The following is a 19,522-nucleotide window of genomic DNA, read 5'->3' as shown; positions in this document are numbered from 1 at the left end:
AACGTCCTTTGTACTGCACGTACTATTCGCATGCAAGAAGCGCCGTAGTTTATTGTGTATGGAAAGAGCATTGTATAAGAGACCCTCGTATAACATGTGTTCTGCGAACACATTTTCGCTACAGTGCGAATTTAATTCAACAACAACAACAACAACAACCACACTATCCTGAGCAAATCTTTCCTGCTCCGTCAATCTGACTGAGTCGTTCGTGCTATGTCATTCTGAGCAAGTCGTTCGTGCTACGTCATTCTGGGCGTGTCATTCGTGCTCCGTCAATCTGACTGAGTCGTTCGTGCTGTCGTTCTGGGCGTGTCATTCGTGCTCCGTCAATCTGACTGAGTCGTTCGTGCTATGTCATTCTGAGCAAGTCGTTCGTGCTACATCATTCTGAGCAAGTCGTTCGTGCTACGACATTCTGGGCGTGTCGTTCGGGCTCTGTCATTCTGAGCAAGTCGTTCGTGCTATGTCGTTATGGGCGTGTCATTCGTGCTCCGTCAATCTGAGTTGTTCGTGTTACGTCATTCTGAGCAAGTCGTTCGTGCTACGTCATTCTGAGCAAGTCGTTCGTGCTATGTCATTCTGGGCGTGTCGTTCGTGCTCCGTCATTCTGAGCAAGTTGTTCGTGCTATGTCGTTATGGGCGTGTCATTCGTGCTCCGTCAATCTGAGTTGTTCGTGTTACGTCATTCTGAGCAAGTCGTTCGTGCTACGACATTCTGGGCGTGTCGTTCGTGCTCTGTCATTCTGAGCAAGTCGTTCGTGCTATGTCGTTATGGGCGTGTCATTCGTGCTCCGTCAATCTGAGTTGTTCGTGTTACGTCATTCTGAGCAAGTCGTTTGTGCTATGTCATTCTGGGCGAGTCGTTCGTGCTCCGTCAATCTGACTGAGTCGTTCGTGCTGTCGTTCTGGGCGTGTCATTCGTGCTCCGTCAATCTGACTGAGTCGTTCGTGCTATGTCATTCTGAGCAATTCGTTCGTGCTACATCATTCTGAGCAAGTCGTTCGTGCTACGACATTCTGGGCGTGTCGTTCGTGCTCTGTCATTCTGAGTAAGTCGTTCGTGCTATGTCGTTATGGGCGTGTCATTCGTGCTCCGTCAATCTGAGTTGTTCGTGTTACGTCATTCTGAGCAAGTCGTTCGTGCTACGTCATTCTGAGCAAGTCGTTCGTGCTACGTCATTCTGAGCAAGTTGTTCGTGCTACGTCATTCTGAGCAAGTCGTTCGTGCTCCGTCAATCTGACTGAGTCGTTCGTGCTGTCATTCTGAGCAAGTTGTTCGTGCTCCGTCAATCTGACTGAGTCGTTCGTGCTATGTCATTCTGAGCAAGTCGTTCGTGCTAAGTCATTCTGGGCGTGTCGTTCATGCTCCGTCAATCTGACTGAGTTGTTCGTGTTACGTCATTCTGAGCAAGTCGTTCGTGCTATGTCATTCTGGGCGAGTCGTTCGTGCTCCGTCAATCTGACTGAGTTGTTCGTGCTACGTCATTCTGAGCAAGTTGTTCGTGCTACGTCATTCTGAGCGAGTCGTTCGTGCTATGTCATTCTGGGCGAGTCGTTCGTGCTCCGTAATTCTGGGCGAATCGTTCGTGCTCCGGCATTCTGGGCGAGTCGTTCGTGCTCCGTAATTCTGGGCGAGTCGTTCGTGCTCCGTCATTCTGGGCGAGTCGTTCATGCTCCGTCACCATGTGCTGGTGAGGATGGTGTATGGATATGGACACCCAGCAGGATTAAAAACAAAACCTGTCAAAGGGTGAAGAAGATCCTTGCGAGCCAACAGCCATTCAGATCTCGTGTCAAACTGTGTCTGTGGACATCCTTCTGAAGTTGGTTACTATTTTTAAGGAGGTTGGTGGCACGATTTCACTCTGGCCACCATAAAACCCTTCACTTCTCAAAACACAAGAAAAACAGAGAGAAAATTGAAAATCCACTACGTCATAGTGCCTCCTGTGCAGTTGCGCTTCATGGGGCAGCTCACCTTGGTCTCTGTATATGCTCTGACTGAGGCGAGTGATCTCACCATGAAGGACACATTCCATGCCACGCTCGAGTCTGTGGTTGATCAGTGTCTCAGGCGAGATACCCTTCTTGTCTTGAGGGATTTCAATGCATTGACTGGAACTGATAGGGATGGTAATGAGACATGTGTTTGTCCCCATGGGTCTGGAACTGTGAACCAGAATCGTACTAATTTCCTTGACTTTGCAAGAAGTCATGGAATTAGGGTGGATGGTGCATGGTTTCAGTGCCCACAGTCTCATCGCCGTACTTGGAATTCCAATGCTGGTGGTGTGGCAAAGGAGATTGACCATATGCTCGTTGATGGTCGCTGGAGTATGATCCAGAACTGCAGGGTCTTCCGGAGTGCTCCGTTCCTCAATACTGACGACACGCTTGTGGTGGCAACTCTGAAGTTGCAGCATAAATCCAGGAGAATGGCACCATCCCAGCCTCGGCTGAATGTTGGCAAGCTCAAGGATGAGAGTGCAGCTGAGGAGTTTATAAACAGGGTGAGTGGGGATTTGGGGGGTCTGGGTGCTTTGTAGAATCCTGAAGGGTTGTGGAATGCCTTCAAGACCACCATCCTTGATTATGCCCGTGGATGTCTTGGAACTCACCGTAGAGTAAAGAAGAATTTTGTCTTTCAAGGGACACTGGATACCATTGTCCAGAGTCGCAGGGCGAGGTGTAATTGCAGAGCTGACATGTTCAGGGAGTTGAGGCGTAAAACTGTACGTGCACTGAGGGTGGACAGAGGAGTCCGAAGTGAAGGCCCGCTAGGCCGGTTACTTTGAGCGACTGTACCAGGCTGATTCACCAGCTGTTGAGTTGGATGTCAGGTGTGGAAATGTTCCTCCTGCTGACCCTCCAATCAACTGTGATACACCTTCGTTTGTGGAAACACAGGCTGCTGTGAATCGGTTGAAATGGGGTGAAGCTCCTGGGATCTGTGGCATCCATGCTGAACTTCTCAAGGTTGGTAGAAATGCTGAACTCATGTTGTTGCATGCAATTCTGTGCTCTGCCTGGAACACTGGCATCATCCCAACTGACTGGAAGAGGGCCTTGCTGTCCCTCTCTGGAAAGGAAAGGGTAATTGCCAAGACTGCAACACCTACCGAGGGGTGACGCTGCTCTCGGTGCTGGACAAGGTCCTTACTCGGTTAATTCTTGATAGAGTTTGCCACCATGTGCTTGAGCTCCAGTGCCCATAGCAGTCAGGCTTTACACCAAAGAGGTCAACGATTGACCATGTCTTTGTCCTTCGGGTCCTCACCGAATGCAGAAAAGAGTTTTGGCAGGGGCTGCTTGCAGCCTCTGCTGATCTCTGCAAAGCGTTCGATTCAATAAATCGGGATGCCCTCTGGAGGATTATTGGTCTTCGTGGGGCGCCACTAAAACTGATCAATCTGATGTCTGGACTATACTCTCGTACTAAGAGTGCTGTGAGGTGTGGTGATATCTTCTCTGGCTTCTTTCCAGTTGTTACTAGAGTTTGTCAGGCATGTGTATTGGCCCCCGCACATTTCAGCGCTTGTATGGAATGGATTCTGGGGAGGATGTCGGAGAGATCAAGCTGCGGTGCATCGTTTGGGAATGTCAAGGTCTCTGGCCTTGATTTCGCAGATGATGCAGTCATCTTTGCGGCGACTTTGGATATTGTTTTGGGAGCCCTCGGGGTGCTGAATTAAGAGTCCGAGTTTCTGGGATTACGCATTTCCTGGGTCAAAATTAAGATCCAGGCTTTCAATGACGTATTGGATGCTTCTCTCGTGTCTGTACCTGTTTGTGGTGAGCATGTTGAGGTCACAGAGAGATTAACTTACCTTGGAAGTGATATTTATGTCTCTGCTGGCTGTGAGCCAGAGGTCCATAGACGTCTGGGTCAGTCCTGGGGAGTCAAGGATTCACTGGACCATAGGTTGTGGCACTGTTGGTACCTGTGCAGGAGGAGGAAAGTCTGAGTCGTCAGGTCCTTGGTGCTTCCAGTCTTGCTCTAAGGATGTGAGACTTGGACTCTGACCAGGGATCTGAGATAGAGACTTGAATCCTTTGGTACCAGGTCTCTTCGGAGAATCCTTGTCGATCGCTCGTCGGATTTTTTTGTCCAACGAGTGGTTGCTGAGAGATTCAAATGAGATTTGTTACCTGCATGGTCCGTGAGCGTCAGCTACAGCTGTATGGACATGTGGTTTGTTTTCCTGACGCTGATCCTGCTCACCAGATCCTCTCAGCAAGAGAGCCTCGTGGATGGAGGGGGCCAATGGGCCAACCATGTGCCTCGGTGTTGCAGCAGGTTCGGTTGATCAACATCTGAAGGAGATGGGGTTGTGCCAGGCATCTGCCTGGGGGATGGCCAGACGGAGGCTCCTGGAGTTCCGTCAAAAAGTGGATGCAGTGACGTGCTGCTAAGTCGCATGCTCCCATACCTAACCTGACCCTGTGCGGGTCATTTGTGCTCTGTCATTCTCAGTGAGTCCTTCAATATGGGACTTTATGATTCTACATTGAGAACCATTCGTGACAATCATGATGAAAACCGTAAGAGCGCTCAGGCAATAACGAATCTCATTGTTGCCAGAACTGCATGATCTTGGCCTTATGCTATTGAGAAAATGAAGAAGATGCTGTCCATATGGATGGAGCATCAGAACTAACAGAACATGTCCTTGTTTGGAATGGACATTCAAAAGGGGGAGGAGCTTGCATGGTGATCTAACCAACGATAACAATGATCCAGTGCCTTTTGCTGCTCATCACGGCTGGTTTGAGTGCTTCAGGAGTCTCCATGTCTTCCACAATCTCAGGTTGAATGGGGAAGCTGCTGCTGCAGATCATGCTGCTACTGAACAATTTCCAGCTGTCTTCAATTCAGTGATTGTGGAAATTACACACCAGGCCAGATGTTTAACCTCGATGAAACTGGACTTTATTGGAAACGCATGCCGAGTCGCACTTTCCTCTCCATAATCTTCATCTCCATCAACTCTGACCTGAGGCAGTGATTGAGTTTCGAGGTTTCATGGAGGTTGAGGACAACGAAGCAAGGCAAGAGATTGGGGGCTTGGCCCTGCAAGTAGGATTTCAGGAGGTTGACGAAGATGATGTTGAGGATTTGCTTCTCTCACACAGGGAGGAGCTAGGCAATGAAGATATTCTGTCTGGAGGAGGAACCCATCAGAGAGGAACCAGAATCGAGTCCAGAAGAGGTTGTGCCTGTTAAATATCTCACGAAGAAGGTCATGGCTCAAGGTTTCAAATTGGTCGATGAAGCCATGGCTATGGCTTCATCTCGATCTTTTGATCGATAAATGAACTTTGATGAACACGATCTCGACAACATGAGAAGTTACAAGGTGTGTATGGAGAAAGAAATGTTATAAGGAGGTCTACGAACAGAAAATGAAGGTGGCCACTCAAATCTCCTTTTATGAAGTTCTTCAAAAAAAATCCCAAGTGAATCAGCCTCCATTTCATCTTCTGAACCTTCACCCTCAACTGGACAGCCTGCCATGCCTGAATAAGCCTGCCACAAGCAATATGTACTATGTCCAACCCCAATCATGGTAACACTTATGGAACATAGGGCCAATACCCCTGAGCGCTCAACTGGTAGAGGCTGGAGAAGATAACCAGGGAACCACTGGTGGGCAAGGATTACTAAAAAAAATATGCAACATTGAAGAAAGTAAATACCTATGGAATTTTTTTTTTTTATGCCATGAACAAACTTTGGTACATCACGGGTGATAAATGTTGTCATCAAGTTTCATCGAAATTGTCAGTGTGGTTTCGAAGAAGAAAGAAAATACATATTTTGGGGATCCCCCTCCCCCTTACAGTGGGGAGAACAAGTATTTGATACACTGCCGATTTTGCAGGTTTTTCCCACTTACAAAGCACGTAGAGATCTGTAATTTTTATCAGAGGTACATTTCAACTGTGAAAGACGGAATCTAAAACAAAAATCCTGAAAATCACATTATATGATTTTTAAATAATTAATTTGTATTTTATTGCATAAAATAAGTATTTGCTCACCTTGCAACCAGTAAGAATTCCGGCTCTCACAGACCTGTTAGTTTTGTCTTTAAGAAGCCCTCCCATTCTCCACTCATTACCTGTATTAACTGCACCTGTTTGAACTCGTTATCTGCATAAAAGACAGCTGTCCACACTCAATCAATCAGACTCCAACCTCTCCACAATGGGCAAGACCAGAGAGCTGTCTCAGGACATCAGGGACAAAATTGTGGACTTGCACAAGGCTGGGATGGGCTACAGGACAATAGGCAAGCAGCTTGGTGAGAAGGCAACAACTGTTGGCGCAATTATTACAAAATGGAAGAAGTTCAAGATAACAGTCAATCTCCCTCGGTCTGCGGCTCCATGCAAGATCTTACCTCGTGGAGCCTCAATGATCATGAGAAAGGTGAGGGATCAGCCCAGAACTACATGGCAGGACCTGGCCAATGACCTGAAGAGAGCTGGGACCACAGTATCAAAGAAAACCATAAGTAACACACTACGCCGTCATGGATTAAAATCCTAAGCGCACGCAAGGTCCCTCTGCTCAAGCCAGCGCATGTCCAAGCCCGTCTGAAGTTTGCCATTGACCATCTGGATGATCCAAAGGAGGAATGAGAGAAGGTCATGTGGTCTGATGAGACCAAAATAGAGCTTTTTGGTTTAAACTCCACTCGCCTTGTTTGGAGGAAGAAGAAGGATGAGTACAACCCCAAGAACGCCATCCCAACCGTGAAGCATGGAGGTGGAAACATCATTCTTTGGGGATGCTATTCTGCAAAGGGGACAGGACGACTGCACTGTATTGAGGGGAGGATGGATGGGGCCATGTATCGTGAGATCTTGGCCAACAACCTCCTTCCCTCAACAACAGCATTGAAGATGGGGCGTAGCTAGGTCTTCCAGCATGACAACGACCCGAAACACACAGCCAGGGCAACTAAGGAGTGGCTCCGTAAGATGCATCTCAAGGTCCTGGAGTGGCCTAGCCAGTCTCCAGACCTGAACCCAATAGAAAATCTTTGGAGGGAGCTGAAAGTCTGTGTTGCCCAGCGACAGCCCCGAAACCTGAAGGATCTGGAGAAGATCTGTATGGAGGAGTGGGCCAAAATCCCTGCTGCAGTCTGTGCAAACCTGGTTAAGAACTACAGGAAACGTCTGATCTCTGTAATTGCAAACAAAGGTTTCTGTACCAAATATTAAGTTCTGTTTTTCTGATGTATCAAATACTTATTTCATGCAATAAAATGCAATTTTTTTTTTAAATCATACAATGTGATTTTCAGGATTTTTGTTTTAGATTCCATCTTTCACAGTTGAAGTGTACCTATGATAAAAATTACAGACCTCTACGTGCTTTGTAAGTGGGAAAACCTGCAAAATCGGCAGTGTATCAAATACTTGTTCTCCCCACTGTACATCCCACCTCTTGTAGAACCCCTTAGAACCCATTTCATTAGAATTGCATATGTAGTTTGTGAGAAGAAAGCAAGTACCCATTTTGGGGGCAACCTCCTTAGACCCCCCCCCCCATTTGGGATATATATATATATATATATATATATATATATATATATATATATATATATATATATATATATATATATATATATATATATATATATATATATGTGTGTGTGTTAATGCCGTGAACAAACTTTGGTACATACACGTAACAACATAACAATTCTCCCCAAAACCAAATCCGTAACAATACGTTTCTCGTCTACCGTGACCTCTTTGTTCTTTGCTTCAAATAGATTTGCAGTCAGTGTCGGCCTTGTCATGATGTTTTTCAATTAGGCCGCCAGTTCTGGATTGGATAAAGGTGAACTGACTATGATCATTTATATAAAGTATTGTTGTGGGCCGGGGTTCGGTGGCGATAAACGACCACGAGGTGGAGCAGTTGAGCCGTCTCCCACCGAACACACGGAATTTAGGTCGTGACTCTTGGACAACTCCAAAGGTCAGGGTCCCTTAGCGGACCGTGGACGCCAATATTTCGACCTCGTGGCGTAGGATTAATTGTCTTGATGTCCAATATACCAAAATAACCACGCAGTCTAGCTACCGGGGAAACCACACCCTCGGCCGACTTTGTCCGAACCGAGTCGCTGTTACCGACTCAGATCCGGCGTAACCGAGCAGAAGTTACCAAGCCGCGCCAGACCAAATGAACGATTTACGGCACCGACAGCCTCACTAATTCTCAATACGCATTGTGCTGGGTCACTGGGAGAAAGCACAGAAAACGAGCTGGAACATTTAACACGGGGTTTATTTATAAACAATAATCGGGGAGAGGAAGCACACAAAGAGCAGAGTTATCCGAATAAAAGAAATGCAGGCAATGTACAGTGAGCGAAAAGCACTTAACAGTTCTACTTAACAGACTGGCGCCACACACACACACACACACACACACGCACACACACACACACACACACACACACACACACACACACACACACACACACACACACACACACACACACACACACACACACACACACACACACACACACACACACACACACACACACCCAAAGGAATGGTGGCCGTGGCCTTTATTTGGCCCTTCAGCTCTGGAGGGAAAGGTGAGCTGAGGGCAAGGACCTATTCTTGCACCTGTCCGTCTCGTGCGGTCTGGTCGAGCTTGTCCGGTGGCAGGACTCGAACCCGCTGCGAACAACGCAGCACCAAGCACCAGGGACCAGGAACGACTCGATGGACGCCAGCCAGCACGGGAATGGACCAGACGAGACGAGCACCCGCGGGTAGACGAGAACGCCCACAGGCAAGACGAGGCTTCTTCTCTTTCTCCTTCTTCTCGACGGCTCGCCACACTTATCCTTCCCCTCCTCCGCGGGTCGAGGGAACCGCTCTGAGGGACTCGCTTCCGGATTGGACGAGGGGCGAACATCCCATCTGGCTGTGCGGCGCTGCCCCTGAGGTGGTCAGCCTCCTGATTGGGCGAGGCGTCTCGGGGGGTGTGTCGAGGCGTCTTGGAGGCCCGCCCCCCGAAGTGGCTCCATCGTAGCTTTCGGCACGCTGGCCTCCCATTGGCTGGGGCAGTGCGATGCTCGCCCTTCGCTCATTGGCTGGAGGAAACGTTTCATGCCCTTCCTTGGGGCGGAGCCTCGATCTGAGGCGATAGAGGCTCCGCCCACGCCTTCAGCCAAAAACACGTGGGCAATGGCGACCGGGTTGAGTGAGGGACGGTGCCGTTGTTGTTGTTGTTGTTGTTGTTGTTGTTGTTGTTGTTGTAGTACATGTGTAAATCCTGACTATAAAAGTAACTCGTAGCGCACACATGTAATTAACCCATTAGACATAAGGATGGGACCCTGACTATAAACACATACTTATCGAAATAACTGAACTGTCTGTTTGTGTGCAAATGGCTTCCAGATTCGTAACAGTACAAGGTAAGTGGGTATACCTTAAAAATTACAATGCCGACCAAAAAGTTCCTTTTGCTCTTTGTTTTTATCATTACCTGAAGAATCTTTCCTTTAATATATGTCGGAGGGAGAAGAGGAAGCTGAGGAGAGAAAATTTTTATCATTGTGTCATTCCTTTTTCCATCAGCCCCAGTAAAACAGGGGGGGGGGAGGAAACAGCCTTTTTACAGCCATTTTTCCCTGCTGAGCAGGGGTTAGCTTGTTTTTGGGCTCCATGCAATCATGGTTCACTTCTTGAGGCAATGTTTTTTTTTTTTATGGCCAGATGCCCTTCCTGTCGCCTACCCTGGTCACCTCTTACGACACACAGGGATATGGTATACCTATTCTAACCGGGACCAGTACACTGGTACTCATTTTGCCGACCTTGGAAGGATGACGGGCTGAGTCAACCCCCTGTTGTTAATCCAGTGGCAAACGGGGCTCAAACTCAAGACCCCAGGATCCCAAGCCAGCCACCCTAACCACTAAGCCAACACCAGGCTTAGTAAAACAGGGAGATGTTCAGAATTATGGAAGTGATGATTTTTTGATTTTTTTTTATTTTTTTTTTGGTTAACAGGAGAGGGGGGGCGGTGGGGGGGACAACGTCTAGACTTGTGAAAGAGCAGGAAGGTAACCTACTTAATGTGACAGAGGGAAGAAAAGCAACTTGTAAACAGTGGATGGACGTTTATGCACATTTTCATAATGGCTGTGTTTTACCACCACAAATAAATGATATTACAAATGACTAATCCACACGGTGGGACTGCCAGTAATTATTCGCTTTCTTGCTTGAAACTGGCAATTTTGCATTCTTGACTGAGAATGATTACATAAGCAATTTTGTAATGGATCTTTCAAAACATCATTAATCATGCACATCAACCAATGGCCTTGTAAATAACGGTATTATCCTTAGCAATCAAACAATTAGTGTTTTGAAAATTCCAAAAATTAAAAAAAAATGAAAACGTGTGATGCCACAGGAAATTGGAGAAATTTAACTGCAGAACTCCTTCCCCTCTGTTGATGACGTGTCTGTTTGAGTTGCGTCGACAGAGCCGACACTACCATCATGGCGTCGAGTCAGTGACTCCCACACATAGGTCTCCCACCTGTGCATGCTGATAAGGCAGAGCAGCTTGAAATACAGTACCTCCACCACCCAGGCAAACGATTACAGGAGCAAGTGGTATTTTTGCATTGCACTTTAACGGAGTATTCTTGTCTCAGTCATTGTAATCTCAATGCCAAGTTGGAAATAGTGGGGAAAGGGTTAATGCCCCTCTGAGTCAATCTAATTTACATGTTCATAAATATGGAGGATATTTTAACCACATACACACACAACCACACATATACACACACACCTCTACCCTTCTCATCCCTTCCCCCAGCCAATCCCGACAAATATTCCAAATCGTTCCTTGAATAATTTATTGTTTCTACAAAGTGAAAGTTCATGCATACAGCATGAAAAAAAGAATTTGTGCCTTGCCATTTGGGCTACATTATCAACCCGAGATACCAGACTCCATGACGTAATGGTTAGAGCTCCACGCTGAGTCGAGGCAAGCCCTGGCCGAGTCGTACCAAAGACTTTTAAAATGGTACGTGTTGCTTCCTTGCTTTGACGCTCAACATCTAAAGATTAGAGAGCACTGACAACGCTGGAATGGTAATGGCAAACTACCCAGTTTAACCCTTGCCAAGAAACTGCTTCAGCAGCACCAGCGCTCTGTCAAGATTACCGTACATCAAAATCAGATCAAATCAACTCTCGACTTTTCCCCACACAGCCTATTACAGGCAGTTTCTACATAAACAGGATTTGCTGCATGATGGTGGGGGAAACAAAGGGAGGTCGATGCAAGAAAGCTGCACGACCATCAATTCCCATTGCATGGATGGATATAATTGGTTATATAACATGAATGGTTATAACACACTAGTTATAATGGGAAGTATATTTAAGCCTCCCCCTATAGGATAGGGGGAGGCTTTTTTCTGTTGTCGGGTTTGTTCCTACAATTTGTACCCCCAATTATTTATGGTACCCCAGAGTTTCTTAGACCCACCAGAAGTACTAAACTACCATTTATGAATTTTTTTTCCTTCCTTTCTGCACTCCCCATTTCTGAGCTTTCGCTCAAAGCCGGCTCGGACTTTCAGAATGAAATTTTGGATCAGTAATATGTGTGGTTGACACTTTTTTTATCTTGACCTAATTTTAAGGTCATGACCTAATTATAAACATTTAAACATTTTCACCATACCCTCGACTAAGATTTGTCAAATTGGAACGAAATTGCCGTCTATAGATAGCCTCAACCAAGGCACATTTACACTTATTTACATCATACCCCTCCGGGTTAAAGGTCACGGTCTTACACCCCAAGGAGTGTGCTATCCCACCCACCATTTAGTTCCCCCCCCCTTTTTCTGCCAATGCCCAAGATGTATCTTACATTCGGCTGGGATTTTGGAATGAAATTTTGCATCAATAACGGGAATAAAAAGGATGCAGCGTTGACTTTTTTGACCATGACTCAATTCTCGATATTTTAACATTTTTCACAAAAAACTTGACAGGTTTGTCTAATCGGAACGAAATTGCTCTCGCAAGATAGCCTAAAGCAAGCTGCATTTATGCTTAATTTACATCATACTCCTCTGAGTTAAAAGTCAAGGTCAAATGGCAGTCTGAAACAAAGAAGTTTTTTGTCATTGCTCAATTTTGCCAATGTGGAATCTCAAAGACCACTTGGCCTTCCAAGATGTTCTTGCATCATAATAGTGGACCTGCGCTGAAGTTTTGCATGTGATATTTGAATTGTGTCCTTGACCTACTTTTTTCGGACTGTGACCTAATTAACAAAAATCACCTTTTTGATCATAGCTTGAATAACTTCCCTCTGATTTTCATGTTGTTAAGTTTTATGGATAGATTGTAGATGGGGACACATTTTGCTAGATTGTAGATGGGGATACATTTTCTTGTGATTGCTTCTTCAAATACCGGAATAACATCAAATACTTAAAATAACACTTAAAAGTAAATGAGAAATTTTTTGCGGAAATACTGCAGATTATATACTAATGTTAATTATATCAGTCAAGTTTCTGTATTATGACTGTGTGTAATTCATTTGTACTTTTTGCTTCGCTCTCATGTAATTCTCCTCCTGCACACCCAAACAGGTGACTTTCCACGCAACACATACTCCAACTCCGTATATGGCGCAGTTGGTGCTACTCCCACAAATGCTCACAACCCCAGTTCTCCTGTGTATGGCTTCACTCGAGGCTCTGTCCCAGGTCAAACCCCTCGTCCGTATCACAACAATTTTGGAGCAGGGGGCACTACTGCCACTGGAGGAGTGCACGGGAGTGCAGTGGGTTTGGCCGGCCAAAATTCCAGCACCATGTCCGGGATCCAGACCCCTGGGATGAACCGCAAGGCTCAGGAAGCGGCCGTTGCTGTGATGCAAGCTGCACCCAATTCGACGCAGGCCAGGTGTGGATCGTTTGTGGCTTGGTGAGAATTTTGGGGGACAATATGAGACGCTTGACATTCCCTATATTTCACCCTTCTTGCACAGGGCAATATACAATCGTGTGCAGCCAGGGTATTCTGTTTCGGGGCACTCTCCCCGTCATTTCTACCCCCCTTCACAAATGGCTTATAACAATGCTCATCCTCCCAGCTCTCTGCTGCCTCCACAGGACCCTTGCAGGTAGGGTTTGGGCACTGGATTATTTTACCTTGTGCAAATCAGACAATTGTGTGGACATATTATTCTTTCTTGTGATATTCTGTGTCAAATCCTCATCTGGATCTTGTATATTGTTTGAATAGCATGAAAATGAGGGATTTGGAAATGTGGAGTAGACTCTTTGATCAGACCCATAGTCCCTCACCCCGAACTCCCACCTATCGCAGAACATAAACATTGTGAATAATTAAAATATGGTAAAATATTAAAATTAAAGTTTAATATCTTTATAAATATTACAATCGCCAAAATGAAAACAAAGAAGTTTTTTGTTCCTATTGTGTGCTTTCATTGGCTTATGTTGAAATATTTATTTTGATTTTTTTGCCTTTTTTGTCAGCACTGAAGTGCTTTCTATTCTATATTATAAAAGGAGCTGTATATGTTTGTTTGTTTGTTCGTCATGCTATAACTTGAGAATAGATTAACGGATTTCAATGAAACCATCAGACGGTGGATTCAGGGAACCCCCAGGGAAGTTTGTGATACAAAAAAAAGGGTTTTGTGTATGGGCACACTTGGCGCTAATGCAAACGCCAACTTGCGGCTTCTCTCTCTCGCCCTCTCACCCTCTCACCCTCTCTTTATCTCTGTCTCTTCATCTGTCTCTCTGTCTCTTCATCTGTCTCTCTGTCTCTTCATCTGTCTCTCTGTCTCTTCATCTGTCTCTCTGTCTCCCCCCCTCCCCTCCCTTAATATTACCATCTGTGAAGCGACATGTGGTGTTATGCTGGTGTTGGTGAAAACAAGCTGTGCTGAAACATCAAAATGGATTTTTTTTTTTTTTACTAAATGCCAGTCATGCATGCTTCTGCAACAATGAAACTCAAAGCAATAATCTCACAACTACAATTGTAGTGTTTGATATATAGTGACAGTGGGATGAGAGATACGACAAAGCTAGCAATATACGGTGACACACTTCCATTTCCACACTTGCTTCCTTAAAAATATATTACAGTGTAAAGATATTTTCATCATTGTTTTTGTTGCATCGACATGTTTTTTTTTGTGTCTTGGGTAACTGCAGCCAAACCCATCCCTTAATTTGTGAGTGTTTTTTTTGTAGATCATCCGTTCTCTCCTCAACCAACCTCTTTTACTTCTAGCCAAGCAGGGTGCCAAGCGGGAGGGCAAGCAGGATATGTGATATCAGTTGGAGGGTACAGGATGGGCACGGGGTCTGGTCCAGGAAACCAGGGAAATATTTCCTACCCTTCTCATGCTGGACAAAATGCCTCAGGCAACTATACAGGTGGGGTTTGTTACGTTGTCACAATCCTCTTTTTCTCTCTCCCACCATTCCTTTCTGATCCACCAACAACTTCCAGCACTTCTCAACCCTCATCTCCTTTCCTGGCACGCCTTTCCTACTTTCCATATTTTGCCCTCCTTTCTCCTGATATTCATCATTATCGTCCCTTCCCTTTGTCATCCCTTGCCGCCCCTGTCTCACTTTCTCACTTACCACCCTTGCCCCCCCCACCCCATATTTATTTTCAAATCTTCACTCTCACTCTCACTCTCACTCTCTCTCTCTCACCACATTTCAGTGCTGCTCTAAATCTCTCTGGCCTATCTCTTATCCACCTTTCCTTCATTGTTGTATCCCCCTCCCCCCACCCCACCGTTGTTCTCTGCCTCTTTTGTTCTTCTCTCCATTCTAATCCTTCCTCACCCCCATTACTTTATCTATCACCAGCTCCTCCACAGCCTCTCTGAAATTGTACTTGATTAGAAAAGGCCTTATTAATATGCAAAGCAGTGATAGCCTCACACCTACAAATGAGCCTTTTATTGGCAAGCAGATTGGATTCTGGTCGCATGATGGAGCTCCAGGGTAGTGTTTGTGTTGTGTTAATTCTTTTGCATTTAAGTTTTGTCACCGACTTCAAATGATCACCAATAATTTCATAGATCTAAATATGCCTCATGTTTGGAACAAAGGATTGATTTTATTTTTTTTCACACCGTAATTTATTGAAACTAAACCAATTCATGAATTTCTCTTAACCATTTTCCAAAACATAGTTGAGTCGGTGACTTTAAATCTCCATTATGTTTTTCTTTCATTGCTTTGTTTCTTTTTTTTTCTAACCCTTCCCTTCTGCATACTTCAGATGTTAAAAGGCAAATGTACCACATCATGATGCAGATGTATAATATGGATAACAAACGTAGTATAAATCAGTTAACACCAGTCCTTGCTTTGAATATCTGAGGTGGGAAACGATGGGCTCTTTATGAGTCAACAGGGCAATGCACGACGGTCAAACGAATTGCAAAAGCTTCGATCATCAACCAATTGAAGATGGGTTTTTGGATTTGAATACTTTCAGCGAAACAAAATGTTTGATATCATCCTTCGGTAATTGCAGCCTCGGTCTTGTTTCAAAGTTTGCATCATGATGATCGTGAATGAGGGAAGGATGGGAAGAAAGAATATGGGTGTTGTTATTGTGCGGGAGGGTGTTAAATGAGATTGTTGATATGAGGATTGTGATATATATATATATATATATATATATATATATATATATATATATATATATATATATATATATATATATATATATATATATATATATATATTGTCTAGATAAAGGTTGGAATTTAAGGCTGGCTAGTAGACGTTCACACCCACTGGCTGTGGTAGGGTAAAAGTAAAAGAATAGTGCAAGGAAGAGTGAGGGTTGAATAAGAATGAGGAAATGGCTTGCTCGAGAAGCTTTATGAAACGGTTGTGTGCTGAGGCAGGCAGCATGAGAGGAATGATGTTTGGCGCGCACGTCTGTGCATCCGTCCTGCCGCACACAGATAACCTTTCCTGCCAGCAGCTCGCTCGCTTTCCCACTTACTCCATCCCTCTTCACTCTCGCTGCCTCACTTCTCGCTTATTAAGAACCCCGCACTGCTTTACATGCAGCAGCCTCACCGCGCGCAGGCACACGACGCCCGCTATTCCATCCCACTTGTGCGCAACAAAACGATCCATTGTTTAACGGTAATCCTATAATACATTACAATAAACCACAATAATCCACACGCTCTAAGTTTGTTAAATCGTCGGGTTTGAATTCTTCAAAATCCCCTTTCAATGAAAGTGCACCTTTGTAAGCATGTGACAAATGTTGCTTTGGATTTCAAAGTTTATACTATTTGTCACAAAACCTCTTGAACATCCCTGGAAAACACACAACTCTGTTGTTTGAAGGAATGTCTTTGTTCCCAAAAGTCGGTGCAGATTTTGTAGGTTATGCATTATTACTGTGGTTGTTGAGTTTCTTCCTGTGACCGTGGCATTGTGAAAGACTGATGACACTGAGCTGTGTGGTTGTTACTGCCACCCGCTTCTGAACGACCAATGACCTCAGACGCAGATGGCCAATTGATTACTGAGATATCGACGACTATTTTGGGTACCACGTAATTTGCATTCGGCGACATCAATGTTCAACAGAGAATTAGCAGTCATTGATGAATCGATTTGTCATTTTCCCCTTGTATGGAATATAAAATGGAAATGGTTGCATCTTTTCGGCCATCCATGGCATCATCGGTGCCTCCGTCACCAATATTTACAGAAACCGAAGCATGTTCAAATCGACACCTTCGTATAATCCTTCAAACTCACAAGGTGGATTTGTTTTAAACATGTAAAATATTATGATGCTGACCAGATAACTTCGCAATTCTGTTTTCAGTTTTAGAAACCATTGACATCATAACCACAACGTTTAGAATGCCATTTCTTCTTAACAAGGCGACATTATTTTCCTTGGATAACCTTCAAACTCTTTTTCTTACTTGGAACGACCCAACTATCCCAACCTTAGGCAACTCTACACACTCGCAGCATGTGATGTCTCCACCAGGAACTCCAGGACTTGCATCTGTGCCCGACGGGCTGTCCGACAACCGAACTCCTCCACCATTGCAGGTTGAAAGTAAGGGAAAGGTAGGTGTCCTTGGGCCTTGGGTGGCTGGGACAATCAGGTGTCTTTTGCATGTTATGGAAGTGTCGGAGATTGTGAAGCATGGGTGCAATCCTCATCTGTTATTACCCACAACGAGGACTGACGATGAAACCTGAGTCTGATGATGACACATTATGACATTCCCTCCATGCAGAGAGCCGGCCCTTCAACCACAACAGGTGAGAGTGTCACACGGTTATACGAGCTTGGGGGAGAGCCGGAACGGCGTCGCTGGCTGGACCACTACCTGTCTTTTATGGAGGAGCGTGGCTCACCTTTGCTGTCCATGCCAGCCGTTGGACGAAAACCCCTTGATCTGTACCGCCTCTATGTTGCAGTTCGTGAAATTGGTGGTCTCACCCAGGTGAGAGAGGGGTTGTAGTCTGTCTTACGATGCTGGATGTGCTGGAAATTTTAAACTGGATGAGGTTGATAATTCGATAAATGTTGTGTGTGTCAATGTTTGATGGGGAAGGGAAATTGCAAAGGAATTTCATGATCTTGTTAGACTGGATCATCAAAACAATGGTGTTTCTGAGTTTGGTAAAACTTGCACAACTCGAAGGGTACTCGGTGGACCGCAGAGCCTTCGCCACGCAATGCCCGATCCACTAGAACATATCAGGCCCAATATATTCTTTAAATATCATGCTATGTATCGTTTTTGGACCTATCTCACAATGATGAAGAATCACTTTAAAAAAATTTGGATCCAGATCTGGATTTGGATCTTCACCAATATTGTATCAATTCTTCCTCGTCACACACCCAACATTGTCCACCAAGTTTCTTCCGAATCCGTCCACAACATTTTGAGAAGTGGGACAATGATGGGCTCTTTATGAGGTTTTTCCTCAGATATTAAGAATCCCACACTGCTTTACATGCAGCAGGCTCACCACGTGCAGGCACACGATGCCCACTATTCCATTCCACTTGTGCATTTGGCCTTGGGGCTCGTGCTAAATATCGTTTTTTGCCCCATCTCTCAATGGTGAAGAATCACTTTAAAATTTTAGGATCTGGATTCAGATCTTCACCAAAATCTAATCAATTCGTCCTTGTCACACATCCAACCTGTCCACAAAATTTCATCCGAATCCATCCACAACTTTTTGAGATACCTTGCACACACACAGACAGACAGACAGGGGTGAAAACAACCTCATTCCACCTTTGGTGGCAGAGGTAAATATATTTCTTTTGAACAGGTATTCCTAAATTTATTATTGGGGTTGAAATAAATGGGTTTATATTGAGCTTTCCTTACAGATCTGTCTGTCTCCCTCTCTATTTCTTCTTGTGTTTCCCTCTCTCTACCTCTGTGTGTGTGTGTGTCTCTCTCTGTCTCTCTATCTCTTTCTGTCTGTCTCTATCTCGTTCTGTCTGTCTGTCTCTGTCTCTGTCTTTCTCGCTCTCTCTGCCTCTGACTTTATCTCACAGGTAAATAAGAGTAAGAAATGGCGGGAACTGGCCACGGGGCTAGCTGTTGGGACTTCGAGCAGTGCTGCAAGCTCCCTCAAAAAGCAGTACATCTCCTCCTTGTTTGCCTATGAGTGCAAAATGGAGCGCAGTGAGGAACTTCCTATCGAGGCATCAACAGTCCCTGGCGATGTCAAGAAGATACCCAGGGTGCAGCCACCATCTCCAGGTGAGAAGCCTACAGTAGCTAATGAACCCACAATTGTTTTGCACAATGGGTTGAAGGGTCCTAATAAGTAACACAACTGAGTGGTGATTACTTCTGTTAGCTTCTTTACAGACATTTGGTTTTATTAGCTAAGAAGAAATTTTTGGAAATGTTTGCTCCAAGCTGCAGTTCAACACATCGTTTAATTGATGATTCTTCTGGTGCTAGCCTGCTCCATAAGTGTGTCGTTGACTAGAGCAGTGTATGTTCTCTTTATGCTCAGTACTTAATACTTTTCAGCTACCCTGCCTCTTCTTGATGGAGGTAATTTGCCCAAAAGTCGAGGATTTGTGCTTATTTATTTAGAAGAGTGTGGGCTGCTGGTTGGAATGGGTGGAGGTGCTTGACTGATGAATGGGCACAGCATACCCCCCCCCCCAACCCCACCAGCTGGTGTCTGCATTGTGTTATCTTCCTGGAATTTGGGCAAGTAGCCAGCAGTTATCCGTCTGCTGTGTTTCCATTGACTGCTGACGCTGCGGCGGAGGCCGTGGGAAAGTGAGGGTAGGGGTGGTAGAATGCCAGAGAGCCCGCAGTGGGTGAATATAGAGGGGGCTCGGAGATGTTTGAGGGTGGAGGGGAGGGATAGTCTGTGCT

At 45.2% G+C, this 19,522-nt stretch overlaps 1 protein-coding gene across 1 annotated transcript in view; it reads left to right on the top strand.

Annotated features, from left to right (window-relative positions):
• The window catches only part of LOC147034336 (AT-rich interactive domain-containing protein 1B-like), a 110,608-nt gene extending 91,336 nt beyond the window's left edge, over positions 1-19,272 (top strand). Inside the window, exons 7-13 of the mRNA XM_085850860.1 lie at positions 12,684-12,999; positions 13,085-13,219; positions 14,368-14,513; positions 17,095-17,216; positions 17,390-17,599; positions 18,679-18,886; positions 19,166-19,272. Coding sequence (XP_085706986.1) covers positions 12,684-12,999; positions 13,085-13,219; positions 14,368-14,513; positions 17,095-17,216; positions 17,390-17,599; positions 18,679-18,886; positions 19,166-19,272 — 1,244 coding nt within the window. The remainder of the gene's footprint in view (positions 1-12,683; positions 13,000-13,084; positions 13,220-14,367; positions 14,514-17,094; positions 17,217-17,389; positions 17,600-18,678; positions 18,887-19,165) is intronic.
• Positions 19,273-19,522: the final 250 nt, after the last annotated feature.

This window comes from Eptatretus burgeri, chromosome 1 (assembly GCF_056783735.1).
Source record: "Eptatretus burgeri isolate ZD-2024b chromosome 1, Ebu_testis_v1, whole genome shotgun sequence".
Taxonomy (NCBI): domain Eukaryota; kingdom Metazoa; phylum Chordata; class Myxini; order Myxiniformes; family Myxinidae; genus Eptatretus; species Eptatretus burgeri.
The sequence above is the reverse complement of the archived record's forward strand: the minus strand, read 5'-3'. Positions and strand labels throughout refer to the sequence as shown.